This window comes from Pelobates fuscus, chromosome 9 (assembly GCF_036172605.1).
Source record: "Pelobates fuscus isolate aPelFus1 chromosome 9, aPelFus1.pri, whole genome shotgun sequence".
NCBI classification, from domain to species: Eukaryota; Metazoa; Chordata; class Amphibia; order Anura; family Pelobatidae; genus Pelobates; species Pelobates fuscus.
Genome location: NC_086325.1, coordinates 12,338,852 through 12,360,337, shown reverse-complemented (window position 1 = coordinate 12,360,337; position 21,486 = coordinate 12,338,852). Strand labels below are relative to the sequence as shown.

Genomic DNA, 21,486 nt, shown 5'->3' with positions numbered 1-21,486 from the left:
ACAGATACACACTCAGATATACACACTGAAACATACACACACATATACACATACTGACAACATACAGATACAGACACATATACTGACAGACATAAACACTGACAGACATACTGACACACGCAAATACATACACTGATAGACATAATAAGAGAATGACGGGAAGCAGAGCTTTCAACTGAAGTCCTTAGTTCCAATGGAGCAATATGATAAAGAAGGGATAAAACCCAAATATAGTTAGTATTTTAGGGTATCAAATATGGCAAATAAAATAGATTGCACTTACACTTTTCTGGAGCTCAAGACCAGCTCCAGATCACTGCGCCTGGACAGTACAATCCCTGTCTGTGGATATGTAGTTGGTCCTGGTCCTATATGAGGAGGTGTCTTTAAGCCAGTGGCTAGCGATGTAAGTTTAGCAGCGGTAGTAGCAGTGCTCACATTCAATGCATTCTGGTATGCCAGTAGATAGTGCTCCAGTAATATAAGAAAGATATGGTATGTTATCCACCAAGTATTATGGAGTTCTTCAGGTAAAATCCTCAAGGATGAAGATATGAAGGTCCAGAAATTAATAATAAAAAAAAAACTAGTTTTAATAATAAACAAAATAATAACATCCAAAAGAAGCCCAAAACATTAAAAAGACACACTGATACACACAGACACACACTGACAGATATACTGATTCACACAGACATAGACTGACAGATACACTGATACACACAGACACACACTGACAGATATACTGATACACACAGACATAGACTGACAGACACACACACTGACAGATATACTGATACACACAGACATAGACTGACAGACACACTGATACACACAGACACACACACTGACAGATATACTGATACACACAGACATAGACTGACAGACACACTGATACACACAGACACACACTGACAGATATACTGATACACACAGACATAGACTGACAGACACACACACTGACAGATATACTGATACACACAGACATAGACTGACAGACACACTGATACACACAGACACACACTGACAGATATACTGATTCACACAGACATAGACTGACAGACACACTGATACACACAGACACACACTGACAGATATACTGATACACACAGACATAGACTGACAGACACACTGATACACACAGACACACTGACAGATATACTGATACACACAGACATAGACTGACAGACACACACACTGACAGATATACTGATACACACAGACATAGACTGACAGACACACTGATACACACAGACACACACACTGACAGATATACTGATACACACAGACATAGACTGACAGACACACTGATACACACAGACCCACACTGACAGATATACTGATTCACACAGACATAGACTGACAGACACACTGATACACTGATACACACAGACACACACTGACAGATATACTGATACACACAGACATAGACTGACAGACACACTGATACACACAGACACACACTGACAGATATACTGATACACACAGACATAGACTGACAGACACACACACTGACAGATATACTGATACACACAGACATAGACTGACAGACACACTGATACACACAGACACACACACTGACAGATATACTGATACACACAGACATAGACTGACAGACACACTGATACACACAGACACACACTGACAGATATACTGATTCACACAGACATAGACTGACAGACACACTGATACACACAGACACACACTGACTGATGCACACAGACACACACTGACAGATATACTGATACACACAGACATAGACTGACAGACACACTGATACACACAGACACACACTGACAGATATACTGATACACACAGACATAGACTGACAGACACACTGATACACACAGACACACACTGACAGATATACTGATACACACAGACATAGACTGACAGACACACACACTGACAGATATACTGATACACACAGACATAGACTGACAGACACACTGATACACACAGACACACACTGACAGATATACTGATACACACAGACATAGACTGACAGACACACTGATACACACAGACACACACTGACAGATATACTGATACACACAGACATAGACTGACAGACACACACACTGACAGATATACTGATACACACAGACATAGACTGATAGACACACTGATACACACAGACACACACACTGACAGATATACTGATACACACAGACATAGACTGACAGACACACTGATACACACAGACACACACACTGACAGATATACTGACAAAATTGACACTTTTATAGCCTACCTCTAGTTCCCTACCTGTTGCAGGAGGGCAGCTTCCCTGGTGTCCACTGTGCAGGCGGATTCGGTTGAGAGTTAAGCTCTGGCACTCCTGGCCTAGACCCCCTCCTCACTGCCTCCTCACCCCTCCCATGCAGCTATGTGTTCTCTGGGAGGAAGTGAACTGCTGTCACTGAAAAAAAAAGAAATTGCGGGCTTTGGGCCCCCCCAGGTTTCCCCACATTAAAGACGGCCCTTAACCTATAATTATATTCCTGCTATCTGAATTTACTATTGAGTCTATTATATCTAATCTAGAATTCAATATTAATTAGTGTAATAATGATATGTGTAGTTTTGCATATTTCAATTCCGAGTGACATTTTTAATTATGGTTAAAAAAAAGTGCCCAATCACTGAGAAAATGAATTCATAGCTAATAAATTAATCAGAAATATTCAATATATTTAAGTTGTTGGGTAATCTAAGGTTTTCTATGTATGGAATATAGATTGAATAATATCTGATGATATTCACACACACATAGAGCCTTCAGGGACCCTGTTCTTTGTTTTAAGCGGTGATATAAACACTTATGAACGGCAGATGGCCAATAAACAGACTTTGCTTAAAATATATATACCGTATATACTCGAGTATAAGCCGACCCGAATATAAGCCGAGGCCCCTAATTTTATCCCAAAAAACTGGGAAAACTTATTGACTCGAGTATAAGACTAGGGTGGGAAATGCAGCAGCTACTGGTAAATTTCTAAATAAAATTAGATCCTAAAAAAAATATATTAATTGAATATTTATTTACAGTGTGTGTATAATGAATGCAGTGTGTGCGTATGTGTGTGTGTATGAGTGCAGCGTGTGTGTATGAGTGCAGCGTGTGTGTATGAGTGCAGCGTGTGTGTATGAGTGCAGTGTGTGTGTATGAGTGCAGTGTGTGTGTGCATGAATGCAGTGTGTGTGTGCATGAATGCAGTGTGTGTGTGTATGAATGCAGTGTGTGAATGCAGTGTGTGCAGGGCCGGTGCAAGGATATTTGCCGCCGTAGGCAAAAAAAATGTTGCCGCCCCCTCCCCCCCCCATATGTCCTGACTTCCCCCCCTCCTCCCTCAGTGGTCCTTACCTCCCCACCCCCGTGTTCCTTCACCCCCCCCCCCCAGTGGTCCTGACTCACCCCTCCCCTAGTGGTCCTTACCCTCCCCTCCCCTAGTGGTCCTTAATTCCCCCTCTTCTCCCATAGTGGTCCTTATCCCACCCCCTCCCTCTCATAGTGGTCCTTATCCCCCTTCTCCCTCCCATAGTGTTCCTTATCCCCCCCCATCCCTCCCATAGTGGTCCATATACCCCCCTCCCTCCCATAGTGGTCCTTATACCCCCCTCCCTCCCATAGTGGTCCTTAACCCACCCCATCCCTCCCATAGTGGTCCTTATACCCCCCCCCCCTCCCATAGTGGTACTTATACCCCTTTTTTGTTATTATTAATTTTTTTTTATTATTATTATTTTTTTATTATTATTTCTTATTTTATTTATATATTTTTTTTTTCGTCCCCCCTCCCTGCTTGATATATGGCAGGGAGGGGGGCTCTCCTTCCCTGGTGGTCCAGTGGCAGTTCAGTGGGGGGGAGAGGGGGGCTGGCAGAGCTGTAACTTACCTTTCCTGCAGCTCCTGTCAGCTCTCTCCTCCTCTGCGCCGTCCGTTCTGCTCTTCTGTCAGCTTACACTGTAAGTCTCGCGAGAGCCGCGGCTCTCGCGAGATTTACACTGGGAGCTGACCGAGGTGCTGACCGGACGGCGCAGAGGAGGAGAGAGCTGACAGGAGCTGCAGGAAAGGTAAGTTACAGCTCTGCCAGCCCCCCTCTCCCCCAGTCTGTATTATGGCAATGCTAATCAATTTGCTATATTATATATGAGTTTCTATCAACAAGTCAATTAGTTTACTTGACAGGCCTAAGAGTCAACATTACACTTTGTCTCATCTATAATCTTATCAGCAAAGGACAATACAAGCTATTGTTGTGGATACTTTTCTGCAAACCAATAAGTTTGAATGACTATCTGTTCCTGTCCAAATTAAAAATAATAAGTTGCGTGCACGCAGAAGTAAATTCACACTGAGACACAGGGTTCAGGTTAATGAAAGAACTTCAGAATGGTTTTAATAGCCCAACTAAAAAGTGGGTGCGCAGACCCTTATAAAGGCATTATTACATCACTGGAGAATTCAAGATAACAACAAGTAAACATTATTAATTGGTTTAGGTGTTAAGTGGTTAGTTAAATGCCCTCCCATCAAGAGGTGGTGACATCCTTGACACGGGAGTGGGCACAAGATGTAGGCGCCATCTTGTTAGCATGAGGTGTTCACTCGATGGGAGGGGTGCTTTGGCAGCCATTTTGAGTAGTTGGCATTGCTAGTTTCAAGGTTAGTTTTCAAGGTTTTTAGTAAATACACATTTTATGATTTAGCTGACACATACTTTATTGAGACCAACATGTCGCTCAGCGGCCACAATGTTTCATTCAACAGGAACTCATTGTTCCGCTGACGCACATTTCCTCCTGACAAAGCATTCTCTTAAACTGATTTCATGAATTCTATAATTCTACAACACTATTACAAACTTCACAGCCGAACCAGTATACATAATTAACCATATGACACCCCTTGCATTAATGATACAATTGACATTTTATTAATTAGTTAAATATCAACCAACTCTGCCAAGTATATACCATCAGTTTAACTACAGTAGTTTATATATGTAGTTTCTGATAGCCTTAGTATATATATATATTGAACTGATCTACGTCTAAAGAAGGAATGAAGAATGTTCCGACTTAGGAAGTTATATCTGACTCAGGCTGCAGGTAGAATGAGATATAACTGTTCTATCAATAGGGATCAGTTCACAATATAGACACATAGGGCATTCAATAGTCCAGTTTATTTAATATAAAGTAAAGAGAAACCTTTATACATTACCAAGAGTCTAGGGTGAAGGAACTCAATTTGGGATTCTCCTCTCTGGGTGCTCTGGTGTGTAGCTCTGGTGTGTAACTATTGCCCTCAGTCAATCTCCTCCTTTCTTAGCCCTCTGTTTTCTCCTTTGATCTGAAGATCTTTTTTCTTTTTTTTTCTCCCTATTTAACCATTATTCCCCCCCCCCCTTATCAGTTCCTGCCCCCTGCTTGTAAATGGGCGGTACCTGGGACTTAAATCTGGCTTTTGATTGGTTATGGGCGTATCTTAATATTTAATTATTAATGTGGCCCTTAGGGACTTTCATCAATAGATGGCACTATTTCCCCAGGTATGAAGACCTGAATTAGATCATTGATGACCTAGTTAAATAAATGAATTGACCTTTAATTCACCTATATGGGGATATTTCAAATTACGTTAAATATCTGTCTTTGGTTATGTATATTCGTTGATTGAAACGGGGTTGGTTATATTAATCATCATGCAATATGTCTATATCCTGTATCCATCTAACCTGTATGAATAACTGATTGATATATTCATATTTACAAAGAAAAATAGAATCTAATTATATTAGTATATCTATATTACCTTTTCCCCCTAAATCAGTCAAGGATGCAGTTTTAGACATTACTGTACTAATCACACATTTAGTTTACATTTGTACATCATGCATGAGTCCAATAGATTCATTTAAGTTCTAATATCCTGAAAATATGGATTGTAAAGTCCCATTGAGTAATAAACCATTGTTCTCGTTACCCTTGTACACATATAGCTCACAAATTAAACTGTAGATAAGTCTTCCTCCTGTTTACTTCTTAAGGTTACAAAATACAAAGTTCCTTTGACCTGTGTTGAAATAACATTACGTAATGTCCAGGCCAAGCTCACCAGCATCCATATTGTTTTTCTTTTAATATTAAAAATTATGGGGCACCAAATAGCACAACAAAGTGTTAATACCAGAAATTCCTAATGTTTTCAAAGTGTATTCTTATTTTATATACCAATGTTTTATAAATAACAAAATAAGATCATAAATCAATCATTCTATGCCCCAAAACCATATTTAGAATTTGGGATAAATGCCTAATTTGTAAGTATTTTTTTATTTTTAATGAATAATGTCTAAGATGTATGGATGTCTAATATTAACATTGAGTACTTACCTCTCCCATCACATCCAACCTAAATGAAATATACCAAATCTATATCAACATTCAACCCATTCGGTTCTGAAGTGTAGATTAGTTGAGTTTGTTCAATTCCTACAAAAATAAAATCTCTCTAATTTTACAAAGGGCAATAATTGTAGATTATGCTAGCTTTAGTGTACCTATAATCTTAATTTTATTAATGACAGGAGGCGAGTATTTGCTTAAGTCTCTCTTTACTAGAACTCCACAGCAGCACAGAAAAAACAACCAATCAGAAAAAAGTTAGGTACTATAAAACTCCCCTCCCCATGCATCATTTCCTCTTTCAAGCTGCGACAAAAACAGAATAAAAGGCAGAGAACATCATGGGGAAGAAACGAAGTCCTAGATACGATGAATATAACGACGTCCACCATCCGAGAGTAACCGTCAAACTAGATAGTGTTGATGGACTGTAAACTGAAACGAGAGAAAAACAGAATCGAACAGGTTGATTATCCAATGAAAAGTACTCTGAATAAACATGTAGGTACCCAATGTAGCAACCAAAATGAACCTTAATATGTAGATATCCCAACCCTACGTATGAAAATAAACATAGATATAAGAACAGGCGACAGGTAGCAGAGACAACAAACAAAGTTGCATACGTACCCGATTAATCCAATTTTTTAACATAAAACAAGGGTGGGAAAAGAATGGGTGGGAAATACTCGCCTCCTGTCATTAATAAAATTAAGATTATAGGTACACTAAAGCTAGCATAATCTACAATTTTATAACATGACAGGAGGCTTCGTATTTGCTGTTTTAACGCTCAGTCAACAAATCCAACGCTGTTTGTTTCGCTGGTACCTATACTCGGGGTTACCCGAGCAATCCCAAATGGACTTTCCAACTGCGATAGATGACAATGCAGCGACCGATGGGAATGCCAGTTGATTAAGCATCCCAAAAAACGGAAAAACATCCTCTGCTGATAGATCCAATGAACGTGGGGTCGCGACCCGTTAGCTACCAGCTAGTCCATCGAGCAGGCAAACTGACCTATTAGCCATTTCCTTGCAGTCATAAAATTTCGAAGGTCATTTGCGGACTTAGAGCCGTGATAAGACACTGCCACCATGTCTCAACTCTTGATGTATAAGGTTGCTCCACCGATCGAGCCAGGGTCACCTGGCAATGTGGCCTTGCAGGCAGATCTTCAATCTCAAGTAATGCGTCTAACACCACCACCCAATCGCAATAGAACCGAGTAGGACCTGTCATTCCCTCCTGGCCTACTCGGTGCGATGTCTCCTCCGAGAATAAATTATAATGCAGGCAAGAGTGTGATCAAACTAGCCGAATCCCAAGTGATTACACAGGTCACTTGGAATATTGGAATCTTCGGACGCGGTAGCTGCAAGACTCCAAACGGGACGTCCATTCAGGGATCCGAACTGAACTTGTGTGGAGGAACGGTGGTCGACTATTCTAGGAGTAGCGAATCCCAGGAATAATAAGTGATGGGCAGTGCCAAACCGGAGTGCAGATTTCTAACCAGATATGTCCTCGTCTAAGAGTGAAAGGTGTCTGAGTAGGAGTCGGGGAACACCAGGTACCCCCACAAAGTCTTGTAGGTCTCCATGACGGTAGTTGCAAATCCAGAACCGAACGGCTCCCGTGAGGGATAAATAAAGTATAGACGGAGGACCCCCATCTCCGAACCCTGATCACCCGGTATGCCTTCCGAGGAGATGGGGTAATCCTGGCATCTCATCCCAAGATCGTAATGGCCGGAGTACTCAATACAACCGGGTTACCGGTCCTGCAATGTGATCCATGCGAACGATTTACCTTCAGACCAGGTAAAAGGCCTTCCTTAATCTTGTTACTTGAGCAGGGCAGTGCCCGTTCGCTCTATGAAGGTCTCCGTATCTCCTGTGACCTAAATATGGGAGAAACTGTCTGCGCAGTTTTCCGCAATGGTCTGGATGTCCAAAAACAGAAAGCAATCCTCTGTTTGTATGGTGCAGAATATACCAAAATCTGCACTCCCGTAATACCTGAGGACCATCCGTTAGCTATATCATCACCAGGAGTGTGTGTAAATAAGTGGGAGACTCCCCCGTTATACCTCAGTGAGAATGTCTTGCGTGGGTTAGAGCGGTCTGGATCCGGTAGATCCATAACAGGCGATAGAATAGAGGGATCCAGTCTAAAATGTATATCTTGTATGACTAGGCAGTCCTCTATAACGAAATCAGTAGTACGGACGTCAGATCCAATTGAATGCAGGAGGGACGCCCCTCTATGTAGTCATCGATGTCTCGCACAGGTACAAGCCTGTTTGATGAGCAAATGGCCGGCCCCGTAGAGTGTTGAGTGTATGAGAGAGCCGAGATGATGGAGGGTCGCACCCTCCTGTGTTCCAAACTAGAGTCCCTAGAGACTCAGGGTGACCAATTGTAGGGTACACCGAATACCAATATCAGTATAAGGCTGATGGCAATCTACGGAAAAAAAGCAACAATGAAAAAGAGAACTACCAACTGACCGCCCGGATCCCGTGCGCGCGCGCGGGGTCCAGGACGACCGTTGGTAGCCTGAGGAAAGCTGGAGACGTTCTCCGCAATCCACAAGCGCCCGGGAGGTCGGGGGAGGTCAAGTCAGGCCTCTCGACGACCCGAGCGAAAGGAAAAGGAAGTCGCGAAAACGAAAAAAAAAATAACGTAGACAAGAGAAAGATACATAAATTCTAGATCAGATAGAAGGCAAATAGCTGGCCGGAAGGTAAGACAGGTAAGCCCCGCTGAACAGAGCCAGTAGCTAACCTAACGTGGGAAATAACTACCGATACCTCTAAGGATACCGGGAAGCAGATACGGAGGTAGATGTAAAAGACAAGGAAAAACGCAGCGTTCTCCTTAGGTGTCTGAGCACCGATCCTTGCCTGTGCGAAGTTTTCCTTGGAGATGTATGACCGAGGTCCTTATAAAAAACCCTGCCCTTCAGGCATGAGGTTTAGGGCCTTCACCCTACCCACCATATTCAGATGGCCGTATTCTGGTGTCCTCTTGGATAGTATGGCAATGGTGCCTGTCTGGACACCTGCCTTTTTCCATGTCACTGGCGGCACTGGCATTTCCTCAGTGATATTCCCCCAGGCCTGTGGCCTAGAAGGGATTCGGCACCAATAGAGCAGGCCCGTCAGAAGGGCACAGGCCCAGCAGGCCAAACGAATGGGCACAGGATAGTCGGCCAAGCAACTAGGCACGGACATAGCAAGCCGTCTTAATAGGCACAGACATAGCAGGCCGTCTTAATAGGCACAGACATAGCAGGCCGTTCTTATGGGCACAGACATAGCAGGCCGTTCTTATGGGCACAGACATAGCAGGCCGTTCTTATGGGCACAGACATAGCAGGCCGTTCTTATGGGCACAGACATAGCAGGCCGTTCTTATGGGCACAGACATAGCAGGCCGATCTTATGGGCACAGACATAGCAGGCCGATCTTATGGGCACAGACATAGCAGGCCGATCTTATGGGCACAGACATAGCAGGCCGTTCTTATGGGCACAGACATAGCAGGCCGTTCTTATGGGCACAGACATAGCAGGCCTTTCTTATGGGCACAGGCATAGCAGGCCGTTCTTATGGGCACAGACATAGCAGGCCGTTCTTATGGGCACAAACATAGCAGGCCAATCAATGGGGCAGAGACATAGCAGGCCAATCCTGGGTTTTGTATTATTGTTATATTATGATAACATGTTATTCAAAATAGCGCCCTCCGATTCCGTAGCGCATTACAATGGGTATGGAATGAGTAATGGGGACCTCCGAGTTTCAGTAGAGGTCCCTAAGAATAGTAGATCCTCAGAGCATCCTGTGACATAGGACCTCTAGACACCAACCCATTAGGCAGCGTAATGCCGTATGAATAACCTGAACCGGGACTGGCGGTCCCTAAATGCCCAGCAGGCAAATAGTGGCATTCCATCCGTATTGGGTATAAGCGGAAGTTGTTCCAGAGGCTATCATGTCCATGAATGTAAGATACACTGAGCAATACTCTCCTTAAACTGTGAATTGGTATGCCCATGTTCACACAGATCTGTTGGAAATTTCTCATCATATTATAGATTACCATCATCATACCACCTGAAGGGTATTGTAACCATGGGCACTTCCAGGAGTAGGGCTAACGATAGCCAACTCAATGAATTCCCCCGGGAATCTGATAAAAAAGTATGGTATCAGCGTAGACTGGTCTCCCTTACCAGTTTGAGTCAGAGCCAGGTCTGTAAGCGAGAAATATATGCCATGGACAGAGAAATCATACCAGAGTAGTCTCATTAGAGACCTCCAGCTGGACAGAAAAAATATATACTGAGAAGGAGATGAATCCTAGAGCTAACTGGCACTGTAAACACCCTGTACAGAGTCTGTGTAACTGAGTTCAAATATACCTGTAACTCACAATAACCTGTGACATATCCCATCAGGCACTCACAGAAACCTGTTGATATACACTGACAGTAAAACTCACAGCGATCCGTGACATACACTGTCAGCAAAACTCACATCAATCTGCGATATACACAGTCAACAGAAAACACGCAGCAATCCGCGATATACACCGACAACAAACCCACAGTAAACCGTGATACACACTGTCGGTAAAACTCACAGAATCTGTGATATCCACTGTCAGTAAAACTAATATGTGACAACCACTGTCAGCAAAACTAATATGTGATATACACTGTCAGCAAAACGAATATGTGATATACACTGTCAGCAAAACTAATATGTGATATACACTGTCAGCAAAACTAATATGTGATATACACTGTCAGCAAACTAATATGTGATATCCACTGTCAGTAAAACTAATATGTGATATACACTGTCAACAAACTAATATGTGATATCCACTGTCAGCAAAACTAATATGTGATATACACTGTCAGTAAAACTAATATGTGATATACACTGTCAGTAAAACTAATATGTGATATACAGTGTCAGTAAAACTAATATGTGATATACACTGTCAGCAAAACTAATATGTGATATACACTGTCAGCAAAACTAATATGTGATATACACTGTCAGAAAACTAATATGTGATATACACTGTCAGTAAAACTAATATGTGATATACACTGTCAGAAAACTAATATGTGATATACACTGTCAGTAAAACTAATATGTGATATACACTGTCATAAAACTAATACCGTGTTTCCCCGAAAATAAGACCTACCCTGAAAATAAGCCCTAAGAACTTCTTTCTTCTATGAGGAGGAGGGGGAGGAGCGTTGCGGGTCGCGGCATCGCGCAGCGTGATGACAACGTGCGCAGCGTGATGACGACGTGCGCAGCGCCGTCATTCTGCCTTCACGGATCTTCAGCGGAAGGATCCAGCGGAGGCACCCAGTGGTCGGACTCTTTGAACGGTGAGTGGATACCGGCATTTTATGTCTGGGACTTAATTAATTAAAGGGGGGGGGGGGGTGAATTAATTAAAGGGGGGGTGAATTAATTAAAGGGAGGGTGAATTAATTAAAGGGAGGGTGAATTAATTAAAGGGAGGGTGAATTAATTAAAGGGGGGGTGAATTAATTAAAGGGGGGGTGAATTAATTAAAGGGGGGGTGAATTAATTAAAGGGGGGTGAATTAATTAAAGAGGGGTAGATTAATTAAAGGGGGGTAGATTAATTAAAGGGGTGGTGGATTAATTAAAGGGGTGGTGGATTAATTAAAGGGGTGGTGGATTAATTAGAGGGGGTGTGGATTAATTAGAGGGGGTGTGGATTAATTAGAGGGGGTGGATTAATTATAGGGGTGGATTAATTAGAGGGGGTGTGTGGATTAATTAGAGGGGGTGGATTAATTAGAGGGGGGTAGATTAATTAGAGGGGGGTGTGGATTAATTAGAGGGGGTGGATTAATTAGAGGGGGTGGATTAATTAGAGGGGGTGTGTGGATTAATTAGAGGGTGTGTGTGGATTAATTAGAGGGGGGGTGTGGATTAATTAAAGGGGGTGGATTAATTACCGTAAATAAATAAGCCCTACCCTGAAAATAAGCCCTAGTGTGTTTTTTGTGACTAAAATTAATATAAGACCCGGTCTTATTTTCGGAGAAACACGGTATGTGATATACACTGTCAGAAAACTAATATGTGATATACACTGTCAGTAAAACTAATATGTGATATACACTGTCAGCAAAACTAATATGTGATATACACTGTCAGTAAAACTAATATGTGATATACAGTGTCAGTAAAAACTAATATGTGATATACACTGTCAGTAAAACTAATATGTGATATACGCTGTCAGAAAACTAATATGAGATATACACTGTCAGTAAAACTAATATGAGATATACACTGTCAGGAAAACTAATTACGTGATATACACTGTCGGTAAAAAACACAGCAAAACAGAATATTTGCCAATAAAACTCACAGCAGATAGGATATATATTCCACTAAAAAACTCACAGTTTACTATATATCTGATGTGAAAAATGCCCTACGACACACAGAATATGTGAGATACACACTGTAAATATATAGTACATAGGAGATAGTACATAGGAGATAGGATACAGTACATTGCCTTCCGTTCTTAGCAAAAACTGAAGGCAATCCGCCGGGGAAAAAGCAGGGCAACAATAGCCGCGATCCGACCACCGTGGGCGGAGGAGGGGCCGCGGGTAGGTGCACTCTCCTCCACCCGGTCGGCCGCCTGCGGCTCTGTGAAGAAGTTGAGCGCGGCGGTCGGCCACGTGGTGGACGGGGCGGCCACGTGGGTGAGCGGAGCGGCCGCCGGGTACTCGCGTCCGACCGCGAGTACCTCGGTTGCCGGAATGGAACTAGGGGAACGGGGAAATCAGGAGGCAGCCAGAGGCTAGTCTCCTGAAACCCCTATACCGCGCAGGCAGCCCGCGGAAAATGGCGGGGCAAAGAGAGTGGGCAGCGAGGGGAGGAAGGGGGGTGGGAAGGCATGGCAAAAAAGAAAAAACCCCAAGAACTCCCCTAAAACTACCACATGAAAGGGAAGGAATCCCTAAGAAGACAGGGGAAGCAAATGCAAGGCAAGAAGTAAATATATATAAGCAGACAATAACACAAAAAAATAACATATAATATATAGAAGTACAGAACACATGGTACTAAATAAAAGGTACAGATAACAAATAAGGAAATATACTAAGATATCAAATATAAATCCTAATAAAAACATAATACAACCCAAAGCCACCCACTATAAGCAAGAGGCAGTGGTACTCTTACCTGTACTGATGCGGAGCAGCAAAGAAAGAGGAAATGATGCATGGGGAGGGGAGTTTTATAGTACCTAACTTTTTTCTGATTGGTTGTTTTTCTGTGCTGCTGTGGAGTTCTAGTAAAGAGAGACTTAAGCAAATACGAAGCCTCCTGTCATGTTATAAAATTACAGTGTACTGAAACCAAATGTTACTGAAAGCATTATCATATTATACTGCTCTAAAATGTTGTTTCCTTTTTTTTATTTGTATTGTCATGATTTTTAAAATAAAGGTGAATTTAATTTATATAACAATTTGCTTAATAATGTCCTTTATTCTGTTTAGCCTCTTCATGGATACAAAAGTGACTTATTAGTTTAGGATTCCTTTATTTGTTCTGAGTCCCTATGTGTCTTCTAATCAGTACTGTTCATCCACTCCATCAATCTCCCCATTAGCCAAAGTCCATGAAGAAATTGACAGAGTCATTGGTAGGAATCGCAGTCCAAAGTTACAAGACCGGAGTCAGATGCCGTATACTGAGGCTGTGATCCATGAAACACAGAGATTCGTAAATCTAATTCCCTTGGGAATACCACGAAAAACAGCAAGAGATGTTACACTACAGGGATACCGCATTCCAAAGGTGGGCGACCATACAGTTAATATTTCCTGAATAATCACATAGTGTTTGATCTCAGAAATAAACTAATCAGACAAGCTGATAAAAGATAACTATCAAAAACATAACAACAACAATGCAACTTTTTTTCTGTATAAATAACAGACAACACAATTTTACAGCCTTAGATTTGATAATTACAGTTTTTAATTTTTATATCCCATTTTAATTTAAGATGATAAACAAAATAGCAAAATTCAAGCAACAAATGAAAGCACAATTTAATACCTTGTGGCCATATGTGTCCAGGATCGCAGAGGGACTAGCATGACATCTCTTCCTCTATTTGCACTGGTACGCACTGCAGTGCTTAGGGTACCTAGAGTGCTCTGGGCACCTTCTCTAATTGTTTGCTATCTGTTTGACAACTTACTTGGAGTTCAGCTCCTCTAAGTGATGCAGGGCTTACCTTATTGGCTGAGAGTGATGCCTGGTAGGGTTTAAATCAGGAGAGCTAATGGAAGCTCCATGAAGGTCTTCTGGCTCTAGTAGGATCCCAGGTAAACTAATAGTTTCATTACTCATAGTAGAGGGGCACCACGGCAGTCTTGACACCATAACCGCGACATTGTGCTGTAGTGGTTATGGTGCTGTAAAGGAGGTCTGTTTAAAACTTGTATAATCTTTATTTGTGGGTGTAGAACTTGTTTTTACAGTTGCTGAGAACAAGGAATAGCCTAGACCAGGGGTAGGCAACCATCGGCACGCCAGATGCTTTAGACTAAATCTCCCCATGATGCTTTGCCAGTATCATGGCTGCAAGAGCATTATGGGAGATGTAGTCCACAACATCTGGAGTGCCAAATGTTGTCTATTCCTGGCCTAGACAATGAGTTGTGAATGTAAATAAGAAAAAACGATCTAACTAAAGTGTGGGGGGAGGAGTGATAACGTAAAGACATAGGCTCAGGGGCTCTGTAGATGAGTGAGTAGTGCGTTAAGCAGCATGTCAATCCCACTTCGAGAACAACATTGAGACAAGACCCCAAAGTAAAGCCCCTTTCTTACCCTGTCTCTTGACCACCTTACTTCTGGCTAGTGGAGGTGTGCAGAGGACTTGGACGGGACCAGGGTTGTGCTCCCTTCTTTCTGGGTTGGATAGGAGTTTGTGCCCCTGTTCTGGAATGACTGGTGCGCGTACAGGCCCTGAGGGGATATTCCATAAAATATGAGTTCTCAGTCGGTAAAGGTGAGGAGAAACAATAAGCTGATTTTCTTCTTAAAAAGAGAGATAAAAGGAAGGAAGGAGAAAAAGGAACGATAAACTGTCTCTGTACCAGAGAAGCTTCAAAGAGTGTTTATTTTATTTTTTTCCTTCATGGTGGACTGACATGGGGCCTTGCCACAATCATAATGTTTCGACTCTACCGGGTACCAAATGTTGCTGCTTTTGCCCCAATAAAGCTGCTATTTTTGTTATCCCAGAGTGCCTGAACCATTATCTATTCTGAATATCTTGGCCAGCCCTGGCTTCAGAGCACCTGGGTTATTTGGTGAGTGCGGTATCCAGTGCGTCTCTACGGTCATAATCACAGTCATAAGTAATGATTAAATATCTTAACTTGCTGGAACTTGCAATTAACGATAAATCAGCTGAAATCTGTTGATTAGTAATACATGCTGGCTATTTTACTAAGAAAGATAAAAAAACAAATTAAAGAACCTAAACAAAGATTAGAAAAAAATGTTCTAGCTTCCAATGATTTTTTCCAATAAGCAAAAATGTAAATAAATATCTCAGAGTTATGAGCTAAATTGAATCCTATGATGTACTCCATAGCAGAGGACTCACAACTAGATAGGAAAAGACCATGCGGTTGTCTGAAAAGATTATATATATAAAAAAAAACAAAACAAGATACAACAAAATTCTATGGAAACAGAGAATGATACTCTATCAGGGAAACACTTATAAAAAAAGAAAAAATGATCTCACATCCTAGATGGGAAAATAAGTCAAGAGCAGTTGAGAAAACTGGCACAGAAGTAAAAAATAACAGATATAGAAGATAGAGCAAGAAGACAGAATCTTCCGATACAAAATATCCCAGAAGCTATAACGCATGATAAATTGGAGTCTTTCCTACTTGAATTTTTTTAAAGCTTAGGAGTCAAATCCGATAAGGAGGAACCAATATTGGATCGTTAGAAAAAATGATTATAAATAGGATGGCGCAAATGGGAGAAGGATCTTAGTACATGCAGCAACCAACAAAAACAAATCCTGGTAAAACGATTTGAACATAAAATAACTTACAGTAGTGATGGTGCGCAACAACAAAAATCGTATTCACTATGGACCTCTTATAGAGAGTGAAAGTAACCCTGTGTACATAAAATGAGGTGTTTACAGAGTGGAAATATTAAAAATAATTGAAACACAAACAGTGGTTGTGGTGAAACAAAGCACAATCTGTAGGTATACTTGCAAACATGGAAATCACTCTGACACCTATTAAGGAGACAAAAACAGAAAGAGAGCTCCTAGTGCAGCATAGTAATTCACTTATAGATATATAAAATAAAGCAAACAGAGGTGCCCTTAAGGTATTACACTCACAAGATTGGAGTGGTAAAAGCACCACTCGTTGCTATAGCACTCAGGGAGGATCAGCCCCTAGAGTATGTGGGATCCGTGGAAAAGAAGCTTGCAATCTGGATCTCAGGTAAGTATACTTTATTAATAGCAATTTAAAAACAGTAAAACTTGTTGTGGAGGTAGTTAGTCCGCTCACCAGCCTCAGGAAACCGCAAAGAAAGTTCCATATACTCATGCAAGGTAAAAAATCTTCCGGCTGCTATCCTGGCTGCTGTGGCCGACTGTCTCCAAATCACTTCCTGGTTCCGGGTTCGTAATGCATTTCGCCCCACCCACAGGGCTTTGTCAAATGGCTGATGTTGCGCACCATCACTACTGCAAATATTGGATCGCTGCCATCAGACAAATAGACTCAGCTCCAGTATGTGATCCCACGAGGCCAACTTCCATCCTCAACATGATGGGCAATCGCCAATCAGCCCAATTCATACTTAGTGTCTCACCTCACCCCCCTGCTTAGTGTCTCGCCTCATCACCTGTCATGGCCAATCATATTGAACCGAAAGCCAAAACGTTCACAACACCCCTCCACAATACTCGGTGGCATCAGCCCGCAGCCCAAATCACAGACAGAGCCTTTGTCAGCCGCTTGACATCTAGTAGAGTACAACTACATAGGAACTACAAGATATAATCACCTAATTTTTATGACTTATTGCACAGAATCTATCTGCTTTTTTAAATATACCTTCATGCATTCTGAGCATTCTTGTGGCAAGACACTCCTACCAAGAAGAGAGCTTCCCACAAGAACTTGTGTTGAATTTAATTTTATGGACTAAAGAAGCAAAATCCACACCAGAAATATATTTTTAAACATATGTAATCATAAGGATTACGACTCCGGGACTGCAACTATTTTTTTTTCTGGGTATTTACTTGTTTACTTTTTACTGTTGAAGGATATTACTAGATTTTGTTGTGTCTTTCCCTTGTCTTGTTTTTTGTTTTACATATTATCTCATTCCTGCACAATTTAGTCCTTGGTGCATCCAATTTTTTGTTTTTCTAGGTGTGCTGCCTCTTGCCCTGTTATTTAGCGCTGCTCCATTCTAAAGCTAACATAATAGGCTTATTGTATGCCTGAATACTACAATGTCATACCGTATATATGTATTTTCTGGTTTCTATGATTATGTATAGAATGGTTTAACTCTGTATGGCATTGCTATTTTGCCAAGATTAAAAAAAAATAATTACTGTCAGACATCGGCCAATTGAAATCCTAGGCCTTTCAGAACTTTTGCTGTTCAGTTCTATTAAATCACAAATATCATTGCTTTTTAAAAAAACTTATATTTTAAGAGACAATAAATATTTGTCATTGGAAGGAAGAGTGTAAAGGTTTGAAACATAAAAGAAAACACAATTTCACTTCATTATCATCTCCCACTTTAATTACTGCTGCTTTCCTCTTTCTTAAACTTCATGCTGACCCTACACGGCTAACTCCATCCTACGCATTTCACTGCCACCATGCTTATCTTTTTTTTCTGCTGCTCCACGGACTCGCCCACAATTCTCCCTATTTTTTCTCTGCTCCGATAATTAAGTGTTACTTTTGTTATGACTTTTTGTCACTTAAATTAAATTATCTCTCTTACTTTTCTGTTTCTATATCTCTCCAAAATCACTCAATTAAGTGTGTCCAACAGTTGAGCTCCCACACTGTCTTCAAGAACTCTCTTAGAACACGGCTGAAACCATCTGCTTGTATTTTCATTGCTTTCTGATATTAATTGTACATTTATTTCCTCTGTACTTCTCTTCATTTTAAATAAAACATCCATTTTTTTTCCAGGACACTAATGTCTTCCCAATGCTCGGCACAGTGCTAAAAGACCCCTCCTGCTTTTCATATCCATCAGAATTCAACCCCCAAAATTTCCTGGATGAAAATGGAGAATTTAAGCAGAATCCAGCTTTTATGCCTCTCTCTGCAGGTTAGTATTACCATTGTATCGTATACTTTGTCTATGAATTCTTCATTCATAAAATTAGGAGGAGGGGTGCAGCTAAGAGGAAAGCAGTCACTGTGGGGTGGCGGTATGATGGGGATCCCTAATGCCACGAGAAAAGATCAGCTACCTGGAATTGATTATATAATATTAATAGAGCTCATTATAAAGTAAATTATTAGTGTAAAGTAATTACTACCCTCTCACAGTTTTCTGTGATATATAGGTATGATTGGAGTGTTCGTTCGGTTATTTGATGTAAAAAGTAAAGATAGAAATTTTGTTCAAATACACGGGATGCACTCCAGCCTCTTTATGTAAAACCAAGTTACCCAAGGCAACACACGTATACCCATATATTTAAAGGACCACTGAAAGGACCCATACCACCCAATCTCAATGAAGTGGTCTGCCACTGTCATTTTAACCCTGCAATGCGGAACATTACAGTTTTGCAGAAAATGGGATGTTTCCATTGCAGGATTGACCAATCTCTAGTGGTTGGCTTCCTGACATCCACTAGAGGCACTTCTGCTTTGGGAACCAATTCAAACTTTATTCTCAATCTAAGGCCTTCCCTTTGGGGATTATCTCATCCAAGGAGGTGGGACTGATGATGGAGAGAGCAGCATGGTGAGGGCTGAAAGTTAAGTAAATCTGCTTTTGTACTCAATGAAATGGAGAACCCCAAAGTCTTGAATCCAGAGCCTGATGGCTAGGCCGCTGAACAACCTTTTCAGTCCAAGACTATATTCAGGAAGTGGTGGCATTGATAGACTGAGACTTTAAGGTGCATATTAGCCTATCACCAGTGCACCTGCAATAGAAGTTCTGGGGCAGAATTGATCGGTGCTGGATGAACCCCTTAAGGACACATGACATGTGTGACATGTCATGATTCCCTTTTATTCCAGAAGTTTGGTCCTTACGGGGTTAAAGTCTTTGGGTTAAAACCACTAATGGTTGAACCTCTGAATGTAAGCTGGCGCCAAGACCTCCTTGCACATTTTTTTTTTAAAATTCTTTATTTTATTTGTGCATGGATAAACATAAGTTAATTACATTGCCACAACAGCATGTATGCATAAACAATATGTCGTAGTGTTGCCATAGTGAGGCGTTCAGAGGTTTCTGCACCTTTTTTTATATATATGAACATTGCTTAACAGGTTGTTTGTTCTGTTCAGCTCAGCTGAATAAGAGGAATACAGGATTGACCATAAAACATGAATAAACAAAAACAATTTAAATGACCAGAAGAGTAGTTCTAGGTTTTAAATAATGTGTTATATATCTTAAAACTGCTTTACCAGATAGGGAAGCGAGAGAGCATGTACTTTGCCCTGCCTTTCAGGGTGTGTAGGTTTGGGCTTGAGGGAAGTGTTTCGATCCAGCATACTAACTATGCCGGTGTCCTTGCACATTTAAGGCTTTTATATGCACATAAACAGAGAAAACTGGTTGTTTCATTTCTGGTTTTATGCTGGTATATTGTAGCAGTACAGGTGAAAATTAATTCCACCACATGAGACTAGCGAAGATAATACAGGTAAAGTATTGCAAATACGTGGTGTGCTAGACCACACTATAATGCAGGTTTTGTTTTTTATTTTTCTACAGGGAAGCGAATCTGCCTTGGAGAAGCTCTGGTTCGGATGGAACTTTACCTCTTCTTTGTTACCATCGTACAAAACTTCACTTTTAAATCCCCTCTGCCAATTGAGGAGTTGGACATCACACCAGCTGTGTCTGGACTTGGAAACTTCCCAAAGCCTTACAAAGTTTCTTTCATTCCCCGTTAATGTTCTAAACAAAGGTTATATCCTCCTTTTACATCACGCATTCTGTGTAACCAATATCAAGTCTTTACTTTTAAATGTTACATGTACGGCTTTCAACTAGTTTCACTTGTAGAAAATAAAACATTTTTTATGTACAATTTGTTGGAAAACAAATACATAATTGATGTATTAACCAGTTCTTGACCAGAACTCAGTAAAATCCCCTTGTATCATGGCACACATGGTATTCACCATTTGGGTTGTGCTGTTGCAGTTCAAAGTTACATTTATTTGAAATCAGTTCTCTCATTGTAACCCCATCTTCAAATTATTTTAGCATTACATTAGCCTTTAGAGTTTGATACAGATTGTTCTAGATTTAACTGTATTTACTTCACCGTGTGCTCATTTGAAGACATTCATTTTGCATTTTCATTGTAAATTGTCACTGTACTGTCAGTAACGCATTCAAATAATAATACATTAAAACCTATAAGCCGGCTATTTTACAATTTTTACTTATCTATTTTACTGTATGTGAGAAATTTAATGTACACTGTGTGCAGAATTATTAGGCAAATGAGTATTTTGACCACATCATCCTCTTTATGCATGTTGTCTTACTCCAAGCTGTATAGGCTCGAAAGCCTACTACCAATTAAGCATATTAGGTGATGTGCATCTCTGTAATGAGAAGGGGTGTGGTCTAATGACATCAACACCCTATATCAGGTGTGCATAATTATTAGGCAACTTCCTTTCCTTTGGCAAAATGGGTCAAAAGAAGGACTTGAC

General features: G+C 41.0%; 1 protein-coding gene across 1 annotated transcript in view; it reads left to right on the top strand.

The window, feature by feature from the left end:
• Positions 1-21,160, top strand: part of LOC134572281 (cytochrome P450 2G1-like) — a 73,323-nt gene extending 52,163 nt beyond the window's left edge. Inside the window, exons 8-10 of the mRNA XM_063431150.1 lie at positions 14,130-14,317; positions 18,754-18,895; positions 20,531-21,160. Coding sequence (XP_063287220.1) covers positions 14,130-14,317; positions 18,754-18,895; positions 20,531-20,712 — 512 coding nt within the window. The 3' untranslated portion in view covers positions 20,713-21,160. The remainder of the gene's footprint in view (positions 1-14,129; positions 14,318-18,753; positions 18,896-20,530) is intronic.
• The last annotated feature ends 326 nt before the right edge of the window (positions 21,161-21,486 follow it).